The sequence below is a fragment of the Gopherus evgoodei genome, chromosome 2, assembly GCF_007399415.2.
Source record: "Gopherus evgoodei ecotype Sinaloan lineage chromosome 2, rGopEvg1_v1.p, whole genome shotgun sequence".
In the NCBI taxonomy this organism is placed as follows: Eukaryota; Metazoa; Chordata; order Testudines; family Testudinidae; genus Gopherus; species Gopherus evgoodei.
In genome coordinates, this window is record NC_044323.1 from 76,832,284 (window position 1) to 76,845,037 (window position 12,754).

General features: G+C 39.7%; 1 protein-coding gene across 1 annotated transcript in view; it reads right to left on the reverse strand.

The window, feature by feature from the left end:
• The window catches only part of TOPAZ1 (testis and ovary specific PAZ domain containing 1), a 93,428-nt gene that overhangs the window by 23,399 nt on the left and 57,275 nt on the right, over window positions 1-12,754 (reverse strand). Inside the window, exon 15 of the mRNA XM_030549384.1 lies at window positions 1,689-1,789. Within this exon, the coding sequence (XP_030405244.1) occupies window positions 1,689-1,789 (101 nt within the window). The remainder of the gene's footprint in view (window positions 1-1,688; window positions 1,790-12,754) is intronic.

The following is a 12,754-nucleotide window of genomic DNA, read 5'->3' on the forward strand; positions in this document are numbered from 1 at the left end:
TTATATCAAACTTGCTGTGGCCCCTCTGTTCCTTGTTCCCTGACCATCCCCTCCAGAGACCCCTGTCCCTAATCACCCCCAGGACCCCAACCCCTACCCAACCCCCCTGCTCCCTGTCCCCTGACTGCTCTGACCCCTATCCACACCCACACCCCCCCCCCCGATAGGCACTTACCAGCAGTGGCAGGAAGCAGACTAATGTGGCCCCAACCTAATCCACTCCGCCACCTCCCAGCCGTGGCGCTTCGCTTCCTGCCACCGGTGAGTGCAAGAAGTTTGGGGAAATGCTGCCCCCGTACTCACCGGCGACAGGAAGCAGAGCGCCGCAGCTGGGAGCTGCCAGAGTAGAGCAGGCTGGGGCCGGGCTGCTCTGCTTCCTGCTGCTGCTAAGTGCGGGGAGGTTGGGGAAAGGATGCTCTCCACACTCACCTGCAGCGGGAAGCGGAGCGATGCAGCTCCAGCCTGCTCCACTTTCCTTGCCGCAGCTCCAACCCCAGCTGTGCCGCCTGGGTGAGGGGTCAGGGAAAGGTCCCACACTCACCTGTGGCGGGAAGCGGAGCTCCATGGCTGGGAGCTGGCGGGGTGGAGAGGGCTAGGGCCAGGCTGCTCCGCTTTCGCCACTGCCAGTGAGTGCGGGGGTGATCCCTTTCCCAAAGCCCTCTCCCCTGAGCGACACGGTTGGGACCAGGGTGAGGGAAGCGGAGCGGGCTGCTCCCAGCCCCCAGCTAATCCTCCAGGTCACTCTGGGACTGCGGGGCCCCCAACATTGCCCCCCCCAGCTCCTGCTCCTAGACCCTGGAGGAGCCCCTGACTGCCCCATAGACCCTCTGCCCCTTATCCAACCCCTTGGCCCTGGCCCGGCCCCCTTAGCTCGATGCCTAGAGCAGCGTGTCAGAGCTTTACCACGTTGCATGTGAACCCATGTTATATTGGGTCGCGTTATATTGGGTTAGAAGTGCATGTATGTTTTAGTAAGTTTATATGCAATACATATTAATTTAAAAAAACACAACTTTTCTCTTTTCAAATTGTTTAATTGATAATCTTACAGATAGTATGAATTGTGATTCTACTCTGAAAAGAGATTATGCAAAAAACATACCTCTTCTTGACTGTATCTGTTACACTTTGTGTAATTCAGTCATATTTGCTTACTTGATCCAACTAAAATAAGTTTTTACTGCTTTTTACTAAAGGTAGCACTACAAACTGGATTTTGTTCCTTTCTGTAGATCAACAGAACTATTTACAAAGGTGTAGCAATTGCTTCTGTGCAAACCTGCTAAAGAGTTGAACTGCACAGTAGTCATTTCGGGCATAATTTGGCTTTCAGAATCTTTATTTATGGTGGTGATGTACAAAGAGATAACCCAGCTTGATTCTTGCATGCCTGCTGAATTTGCAGAGTTTGAAGTTAGGAAAAAACGTGTTTTCCTTTCTGCATATGTAATATGGGACACAGATGCAAGCAGTGCAGAACCCATATGACAATTGTAGAGTCACTTTTTGAAGACGAATGGCAACTAAGATCATCTTTCTGAAGGTGTATCTTTAAGTCAATTAAGTAGCATTGGCAACAAATATTTCTTTTTCAAATTAACCTTGTCAACTAGAGAAATCCTGGTGTCTAAAATTTAAACAGAATTGGCACAGTCTCCCCATCAAATTATTATAATCCAGTAAAATACCTTTGACCATTGCTGTACTGTGTGGTAAGAATACATTACACTGATCCCAAATCTTCCCAGGAAATCTCTGTCAGCTTCATTATGTTGTGGATTTTTGATAACTGGGAGGGAAAAAAAAAAAAAAAAGATTGACTGCTATTTTCCAAATCCTGGCATAGGGCTTTTTTTTAAAATGTAAGCTAAGTCCAAAGAAAATATATGTTCTGAAAAAAACTATTTCTCAAGTATAAGATACATTTTTTGAACACATGGCACTGGGCACAAGTATTTCTTGTTATGTCTTAATACAAAAATTAAGGTAATTAATCCATTAACATTTTCATTCGAAGTACATTGTTTTATTCCTTCACCCATGACAATACGATGCCTGATGACAACACAGAACAAGTTTTTGTTTTTAAAATGAATGTTGTGACTCTAAAAGCTTACCGAAATGGCCTTACTGGGGAACGAAGTTCAGCCACAGAACTGGTATAGAATGGGTGTTAGTATGGCAAACTTCTCCATACTATGCTACCAATCTGCCTCAATTTCATTATGGATATAAGACTGCAGGACAGAAAAGGCAGTCCAGGCTCCAAGCATAACCAAGATTTGCTCTGTGCCAAAGCTCCCAACTGTAATAGTAATTTTGTGATATGAAACTGTGAATTTGGACTAAGACCACAATCACATAATTTGAGTCAAACAGCCATCAGATGGTAATTTTTGGTTAGTAACAGTCCAGGCTAGATTTGAACCAATAACCTAGAAAGACAAAAGGCTTGCTGCTATTTCACTGTCAACATCCTGAGCTATCCAGTTTTCCAGAATTAAAGTTCTGACAGGAACAGTGCTATGAACAGGTAAGAGAACAGGTGAAGAGGATTAAGATACTGAACTGGAAGATATTTTTTAATAAGCAAACTCTTACGAAGACCGTTAGCCCTTAAAGGATTAAACAATTCTGGAAATTCAAATATGAAGTTAAACTAATTGCTATGTAATCTTGTTAAACAATTGTGTATACGGGCACAAAAAATTACATCTAGTAGAATTTTCAGTTTTAAAAAGGAAGGATTTTCTTCAAATAACTCAGAATATTTAAATTACCATTACTGAATCCCTTGTGGTCAGGAATCAAATTTTTGACTTAATTTAACATTCACAAAGACAATATGAGAAACTGTTACCATGAAAAAATAATTTAGTTGAGTAAAAACATTTTTTCAGCTTAGTGAATTTTGAGATAAACTAATTTTTTTTTTTAAAAATAAGACATATTTAAGTTTCCAAACCAATACAAGAATAGTTTGTGTAAACAACTTACAAATAAATATTTTAAGGATTTTTGCAAGGTTTTTACCTGCAAAGATCTGAGGTCAGAAATGTGTGCTTTAACTTGCTGCTGTTGACGACAAGCAAAAACAAAGGTTACACACTTGTAAAAGGAGTTCTTCAAGATGGACTCTGCATCTTCATACTCCTGGGATACTCCAACCAGCGCAGCCTGAACAGTAAAGCTCTAGCTAGCAGTAGCTGTTCGATCATTCATACACTTCCATCGCCTCCTCCCCTCAATGAATGAATTTTTCAGGGAAAAGGTATAAAGGGGTGTGGCACTCCAGCCACCTCAGTTTCTTCCCCAATGACAGGACTCTGAGGTAGTGGAGAAAATCCCATGAGTGTGAATACGCAGAGACCATTTTGAAGAACCCTGGTTACAGGTAAGCAACTTTCATTTCTCCTTTGAATGTCCTTTGCATATTCCCACTTATGGGATAGATTAAAAAGCAGTACTCTGATTCAGGATAGTGGGACCACAGAATTCTACTTGAACAAGGACCGCAGAACTGCCTTGTCAAATTTTACATCAGATCTAGGTTCCAAATCTAACAAGTGGTGTTTAGTAAAAATGTGTACTGAACTCCATATTGCTGCTCTACATATCTCTATTAGAGGAATGTCTCCATAAAAAGCCACAGAAGCTGCCTTCAATCTAGTACAATGTGTTTTAATTCCCCGTGGAAAAGACAAACCCATCAATCTGTAAGCTTCATAAATACATAATTAACCATCTTGAGAGTTTCTTTTTCAAACAACTTTACCCTTTTTTATTGCTTATGATAAAAGGAATTTTAGAGATTGTCTAAATTGTTTATTTCTGTCTAAATAAAAGGCTGAAATCCTTTTAATATCTAGTATATCTAATTTAGCTTCCCCATCCTGAGCATGAGGCTTGGGAAAGAATACTGGTAAAATTATCGACTGTTTTATATGAAAATTAAAAACTATCTTTAGTAAAAACCTTGGGTGTGTATGTAAAATTATCTTTATGAAAAACAATAAATGGTGGATTAGCTAGTAAGGCATTTAATTCATTTATATGTTCTGCTGAAGTGATAGCTATAAAAAACCCCACTATCTTAACAGACAGGTGGAACAATGTACAGCTTTCCCAGCGGTTCAAAGGGAGGTTTCATCAGCTGTGAAAGCTCTGTGTTCAAATCCCAAGCTGGCATAGTGTGTCTTATTGAAGGATATATATTAGTAAAACCTACCAAGAATTTTATAGCTTTTTCATGAGTAAAAAACGATTTATTTTCCATAGTTATATGGTATGTTGATATGGCTGAAAGGTCAATCTTCATAGAAGATAGTGCGAAATCCACTCTATAATACATATTCTAATATATAATTAATGGGTGCTGTATATAGCTCTATATCATACATGGAAATCCACAGTAAAAACCTTTTCCATTTATGACTATAAAATATTTTCATGTGGACTCTTTTCTTGAATTTATCAATACATTTTAACCTTTAACAAATAAGACTTTTCTATCAATCCCAGAGTTTTATCTCCCAGGCCGTTAGATAGAGATACTGAAGATCTAGGAGATAACACAACAAGAAGGGATGGTCTAACAAAACTGGTACAGTGGCAGAAGTTCAATTAACCCTCTGGACAGGCAAATTAAGTCCAGGTATCACAGTTGTCTGGCCCATGCTGATGCTATTACAATTACTCTAGCTTTGTCTTATTTTGTTTATTACTCTTTAAAAGAAGAAAAATGGGGAAACACATAACTTAACCCTTGACCCCAATTTATTAGGAATGCATCCGACAGTGAGTCCCTGCTCTCAAACAAAATCCGATGCAAAAAAATCTATTACAGGATTCCCCCACAACCTGAAAAGATATATTACCACTTTGTCCTTCCAAAGACCATTCTTGTATTTGAGCAGTCAATCTACTTAAATGACCTGTAAGGATATTTTGTTCCCCAGATACATGAATTGCTATTGGGTGAATGTCTTGTTATATATTGTAGGGAATGAGCCCTGCTTTGTTTGTTTAGATAATATAATGCTAGTCATACTTTGTCACCACACAAACTCCCCTGGTTTTTGACTTAAAGCAGAAATGACTTTAGAGCCACCATGATTGCTCTCAATTCTAAAATACTGACATGTTGATTCCTTTCCTTTAGTGACCAGTGAGCTCTGACTAATAAATTATTGTTTAAATGGGCCTGCCATCCCAGAGTAGATGCACTGGAAGTAGGGGCAAGTCAAGGTAAGGCAGCTTATGTTGTCCTAACTATGTAAGCCTACATATTACAGTGTTCCTCCTGCTGCTGTAAATTGCCCACTCCGCCAACCTAGTAAATCCATGTCGACGAGAGACATAAGGCTTAGGACTACATAGTTTGAGTGATGCAATGTCTGTACAGACATTGTGTTGCTTGCATTGCCTGTTGGCTGGAGCCGTGGAATTGACTTCTTGACAAGAATGCCAATTTCACTACTGGTAGGATCCCTGTTTTGAAATTGGGGGCAGGGGGGAGAGAGGGTGTTCCAGCTGTGAGCTCCAGCAGAGCTGATAGCTGGAGCCTCGCTGCCTGGCACCAAGAGCCAGGTGTGGGCTTCTCACAGAGCTCCCAGCTGACGCCAGGTCTCTGAGCTCCCTGCTTCACATGGAGCTCTCAGCCCCACACATTCGCTATCAAGTTGGTGCAAATGTTTCTGATGAGGACGTGCACCACAGACAGAAGGAGGGTAGTGGGGACATGAAAAATCACAGTAATTACTGCGGTGGCTGTAAGTCAACCTAACATAGGTCAACTGAATTGTGTAGTGTAGACATGGCCTAAGTACCACTGATGGCAGAAAGAGAGAGAAAGACTGAAAGGTATACCCTTCATTACATTTAGTGCACATGTCCACAACATCAGTGTTGTCAATACCTGCTATGGAATCACTAATTTGCGATGCTTGTTGTCTAAGCCTGGTTTGTAATTTCTCACTAGCCAGTGTTGCAGGTCAGTCATCCAAAGTATGGTATCACTGATGTGGCTGATGCTAAGAGACCCAGTGAACCAAGAAAAAAAAGGAGTATTGACTATTATGGAGACTTCAGAAGGAGAAGTATAAACTATTTTATTTTCATAAAGCTTTCTTCTGGGAGAAAGATTTTTGCTGAAGTTGAGTCTAATAAGGTCTTATAAAAAGGAGCCTTTTAGGATTTAGGAATGATTTTTCCCAATTTATGCATAATCCCAGGTTTGCAAAAAGTAAACATATTTGTTCCACACATAAGACTTCTTACTTCAACAATGCTTTGATTAAGCAGTCATCTAAGTAAGGATAGACAAACTCCATTGCTTTAGATATGCTGCCACTACAGAAATATATTTTGTAAACATCCTCGGAGCTATGGATAAACCAAAGGAAAGAACCCTGTACTGAAAATAGTCCTCTCCTACCATAAAACATAGGTATTTTCAATTACATGGTTTTATTAAAATATAGGAATATGCATGTTTTAATCCAGAGCTGCAAATCAATCCTGAAGAGAAAGATAAGGGATTCTAGAAATTAGAGGACATGCAGACACAAAACTTTGTATACAGGCATTTAATTTTCTGAGATCCAAAATAGGATTAAGGTGCCCATCTTTTTTTGGCATTAGAAATTAGCATAAATAAAAACTCTGCCCTTTGTGTTCAGAAGGCATGGTTTCTATCGCATCCAGCTGTAATAGAGACCGAATATCTTTTCTGAGCAAACTGAGTTGAACCTGATCCCCAATCAAGGAGGGAAGTGTTAGTTTGTTGGGAAAGAGAGTTACAAATTGTGTTGAATTCCCATTTGCAACAATTTCCAGAATCCAGCTGTCTGATGTTATTAATTTCCACTGAGGGTGAAAACAGGACAAATATTCCCCAAAGAGGTAAAAAAGTGTCTAACAGGACTGACTTGTAGCTGGGTCCTTTGCCAAATGTGAAACCTTGAAGGAATTGCAGAAGATGAAGTCAAAAAATTCCTTTTACTATTACAAGGTTTAAACTCTCTCTTCTTCAATTGCTGATATTGACAAGAATAATATTGAGGGCTGGTAGTAATAATTCCTTCTTTGGTTCCACAATTCAGATACCAAAGGCAATACCCATTATATTCTTCATCAATTCCTTACCCCTATCAAAGATGATCTTTATGCTATATTAAAGAAATCTAAAGATTTACCTGACCTCACATTCTTTATTTTCTCTAGCACCTTGTCTGTCTGCATGCTAAACAGACTCTACTCTCCCATAAAAGGAAGATCCTTGATTCTCATCTTAATCTCTGGAGAAAGACCCACTGATCGCAGCCATGCATGCATTCTGAATACAATAACCAAAACTATTACCCTAGCTGACGCAACCAAAGAATCAAATGCAGCCCTTTAACTGATGTTTACCAACATTCTGCCCCGCCATCAAAAGGGCATTTGCTAACCTTCTACGCTCTTCCAGTGGAGAGCTGAGGAATAACAACTTTCCCTCACAGATGATGCTGGTAACCAGCCATAGGAGATCTTCATAATTTTAAATATGCATGCCTAACATAGCTGAAGGAAACATTTTCTTCACAAATATATCAAGTCTTTCTCCTTCTTTATCAGGAGTACAGTGAACTTAGGCAACTTTCCATCTATGTAGCATAGCCTCCATCATTAACAAAATAGGAGATGGCAGAGCATAAAAGTATAAACATAGCCAGACCTTCCTGAGGGAATTGGTATAATTTGGCAGTCTTTTTTGACACAGGCAGCTGAGGGAGCATTCCAGCTTGTTTTTGCTGGTTGAAGTCATCATTCTAATAAGGGGAATGTTACCTTCAAAATATAAAAAAACAGGTGAGAATTCCTTGATACCGAGGGAATATCTAATGTCTTTGTGATGCAATCCATAATTCATGAAATGACACCACATCCTCTGATGGTGGTGCTACTGAAGTGTTGCCCACATTTTTCCCTAGAGAAGGCAACCCCTCCAGAGTCTGGATCTGACTCTTGTATCACTACTAATTCCTCCTCTTCTAATAATAACTCTCTTAACATTGTAAACTTATCAGAACTTAGTTGCATTGGTGGATATGTATCCTTCAGATCTGACAATATCCTCTCAGTACCAAACTGGCAAATGTCTATTGTCATATACAGAAACATGCTGATAAGGTGCAGGAGACAGCCAATGACACCTGAAAGGGGTACCTGCCAGTCAGGCCAAAACTCCAAACTCAGATCAATTGGACATTTCTTTGTCCATATGGATCTAGAACACACAAATTAGATTGCTGATAATACTTTTTCTCCAGATCAGATCGCTGAGCTGTATTTCTTCTCCAATCCAAGCCCATTCTTAGCTCAGATGGAACCAGAGACAGCAATCTCCTTGGCTGAATAAAGGAGAATAGAGAAAAAAAATATTTTCTGGAGACCCTTAAAGGGTCTTAAATGGCAGAAGCAGAAGATATCCTGAGTTCTTCAACTCTTCCTCTCTGCCTTGGGGGAGCATCAAATTGAATCGGTTGCAGCAAAACGTCCAATTCTTGCTCAATTGAAATACATGGGTTAACTACCAAGAGAACTGGCGCCAGATCCAGTTGATGAAATTGTGCCATAACTACTATTTGTTGCAGTGCTGTGTCAATACTGTCTACTATTTCCATATATTTTTTCCTATCTCATGCTTTTGGAACTGGCTCATCTAGATCAGATGAAGAACATCTGACTCTACCACAAGAATGTATATACTGCATACGTTCCTTGAAGACCCTCTGGTCAGATGTTTCTCTCTTGCATGGACTGGCTCTTCAAAAGAGGCTGACTCCAATGAGGACTGAGCGCTCGTGCTCTCCATAATAGCTATGTCCTTTTGCAGTGGACTGGCTCTGGAAACAAGGTGAAGGATTTGTCCCAAGGTGGAGGATTTGTCCTCCTTCCTTACAGACTTGCTCGGCGCTGATACTGGTCTCTGAAACTTGTTTGAAGCTTGCTTGGTTCCATACAGTTTTGCTGACCGTGCTTCTTGTAATAAAGTCATCTGAAATCTGTTGTGTTTCCACTTTTGTTGCTTGTGTTATGAAAATAAAGCAAATCAAGCATTTTTAAAAGTGAGCGTCCTTCACCCAAGAGCCAGGCATGTGGCATGTGTGTCAGATGCCAGAAACAGAACCAGACATAATACACCTTTTTAAGATGGGGCTTCTTATTCTTCAGTTTCATCATTTCTAAATCAAAATATTTACAACCAAGTTAAAATTAATTGTCTGTTAGTGTTGATTAACTAATATAAATTATTAACTAGCTGACAAGATACGGATCCAGAAGCAGTCCAGAGCATTTCCTGATTTGTTCAGCTGTTCTCAGTTTGAAGAACCTGAGGCAGTTGAAGCACCATACCCTGGAACAATCGATGTTCACAGAGGGGAGAGGGCAAGGGACATGTGAGCTGCTATTGATAGCTTGAGTTCTACCATTCAGACTGCATAGGTTGCAGCATCTCATGAGTGCTAACATGCAGAGGATATTCGAAGAAGTTTCTGCATTTCTTACTATAAGTGTACTTAATGTCACTAAGGACTTGTTTACACTTACAACGCTGCAATGCTATAGCACTTCATTGAACTTCCCCCATCGGAGCTGGTACTCCAAATCCCCAAGAGGCAGTTGTTACATCAATGAGAGAAGCCCTCCCATTGACAAGTGCTGTCTACACAAGAAGTTTGGTTGATTTAACTGCATTTTCCACACCCTGAGTGATGTAGTTATAACAAAATAAGTTTGTAGTGTAGACCAGGGCTAAGTATAGAAGAGAAAACAAACTTCTCAGCCAGTGAGCAAAATGAACCAATACTCAAGAATTGTTTGAAATGTATTTGCAATTAATATGTATGTTGTTAATAATTTGGGATCTCATAACTTTTGAACTTTTTAAAAAAATTTAGGTTCACCTTCAAGATTAATGTATGCAATACATACATTTTCAATAGATATCACATGTTGTCCTAATAATAAGTTGACGGTTATTTTTATGAAGGTTCTCACTGAACTGAGAAGATTTTTTCCCTTCGTTGAACATTAACATTACTGAACCTCTGAGCATGCCTGTGCTGCAGACTGCAAATGAACTTTTAACAGCCAGTCATCTAAATAAGTGCATATAGAAGTCTCTTGTAAACTGTCATTTCACCTGAGTACCTGATGATAATTCTTGGAATTAGAAACACCCAAAAGGAGGATTTTGTACTGATGATGATTCTCACTTATGCAAAAATCACAGTTACTTCTCTGTGTTGGTCTGACGGATATAAAGCATGCATCACGACAAGAACTCCAAACCAAACGCATATACTTAATAAGAGAATGGTCATGGGAATAGAAAATACTGGGAACAGACTCCCCATTCTCCCAATACTACTTTAGAAACTTAGAATGCCCCGAATGGAACGGAAAACTTCATCTCAACATTCCAGGGAAAAAAAGTTGGGGGCAGCATGAAGTAGAAATAGAGTAATCTCTGAATAATTTCCAGCACCTTTTTGTTTTGAACTCCCAGAAACACCTTCAAGTCTGATGTTTGAAAGATGAAGTAACAAAAGATGTGCTAGGAGCACAGTGCCTGGCTCTCTGCCTCCAAACAAACATTTTTCTTTTGGAAGAATCTGTGACGACAATCCAACGGCTACTCATATTAGCTTTCTTACTTTTGGATCAAAAGAGGGAATTTTTTTTTAAAATAAAAATAATGATTCAATCCCAATAAAGTGTAGATCTAAAGTATTATAGTTTCTGAAGAATGTAATTTCCTTTCCAGCCTAAAAGCTCTAGTCTCTTAAATCAAATATTTTATACCTTACTCGGAATATTTTAGATCTAAAGGCAAGAGCACCAAATACTAAAGTAACTACTCTTTTTCCATGGCATTGCCCCCTAAACATCCTATAGCAGATTTAGCAAGTAATGACAATGCTCAGGAAGAAGGCAGAGTACTAATAAGTAATGAGACAAGCATTTATCCTTTGAATTGCACATACCTGGACTCAGTGTCCAGAGAATAATGCTTAATTAAAAGTCTAAGTTAAACTCCAAGAAGCAGCTTTACAAATGTCAACAGGCACAAAACAAATAGATGCAGAGGATGCTACTTCTCTTTAGAAGAATGGACTTTTCAGTTTCAGTGAGGTCACACAGTATCTGATTACAAAACCTGAATATTTTGCTTGTGGAAAGATACATTTGCTTTCAGTATTTTCACCAAAAAGGTACAAAACAACTTAGTGAACTTCCTGAAGGGTTTATTAAGATTGTAGATAATAGCCCTTTTAAATATCCAAGCTTTACCAGAAAAATGTGAGGCTTTGGAAAATATACTGGTAATGAAAGTGTTCAAATGAAAACCAGAGACCACCTAGTCAAAAATATTGGAGGAGGCTGCAAAACTATTTTATCCTTATAAAACCTTTGTAACACATCAAAGCCAAACAATAACCCCCCCTTGCCCTCATCGAGTTCAAAATATCCAAAGAAGGGAGAAACTTGCCTGGAGATAAAACCTTTCAAGGGGTCTTCTGGCAGAGGAAGAAAGGGAAAGAGACCATTCTGGGAAAGCTAAAAAAAGGTAAAATTGTCAAATCCATAGTCCAGGTGGAGACTCAGAGACCCAAGGGGATGACAGCCCTAAAGAGAACTGCACCACTATGGAACGTGCTAATCTAATAAGGAAATGATATGGGCTGGAAACTGAAAAAAAGCCAAAAAGACAACTTCTCTTGCAAAGCCTAGATAGTGCCTAACAACATCCCTGAAGGAGAAGCCAGAAGCTCCCTCTAGGGCAGACAAGAGATCTGAATGCCTGATATCTGAGAAAGCCCTCTCAGCTTCTGACCTTTAAGACCTGGGGAGGCTGAATAGTGCATCTCATGATCAGAACCAATCACCAGCACTGACTCCGTAATAAATCCCTAAATAAATTTTGTTTGCTCTTATGTTGTTCCTTTCTTCTCTTCTTAGGAAGCAGCAGGCAGCACTTCCAAAGAGTCCCATTCTATTAAACATTTCAGCCCATAAATTCAAAGATTCTGGGTCCAAAGACTTTGAAATCCTTGAACCTAAACCACTTAATTCCTTCCCCAAACAGATATTAGGCTTAAACTCAAAAGATTCTTTCAACTCTGAGTAATATGGACAAGGTGTACAGCCTACAGAAAAACTACTTCTCAGGTCTTGACACAGATTCATAGACTCTAGATTCATAGACTGGAAGGGACCTCAAGAGGTCATCGAGTCCAGTCCCCTGCCCTCATGGCAGGACCAAATACTGTCTAGACCATCCTGGATAGACATTTATCTAACCTACTCTTAAATAGCTCCAGAGATGAGATTCCACAACTTCCCTAGGCAATTTATTCCAGTGCTTAACCACCTTGAGAGTTAGGAAGTTTTTCCTAAATGTCCAATCTAAACCACCCTTGCTGCAATTTAAGCCCATTGCTTCTTGTCCTATCCTCAGAGGTTAAGAACAACAATTTTTCTCCGTCCTCCTTATAACAACATTTTATGTACATGAAAACTGTTATGTCTCCTCTCAGTCTTCTCTTCTCCAGACTAAACAAACCCAATTTTTTCAATCTTCCCTCACAGATCATGTTTTCTAGACCTTTAATCATTTTTGTTGCTCTTCTTCTCTGGACTTTCTCTAATCTGTCCATACCTTTCCTAAAATGTGGCGCCCAGAACTGGACACAGTACTCCAGTT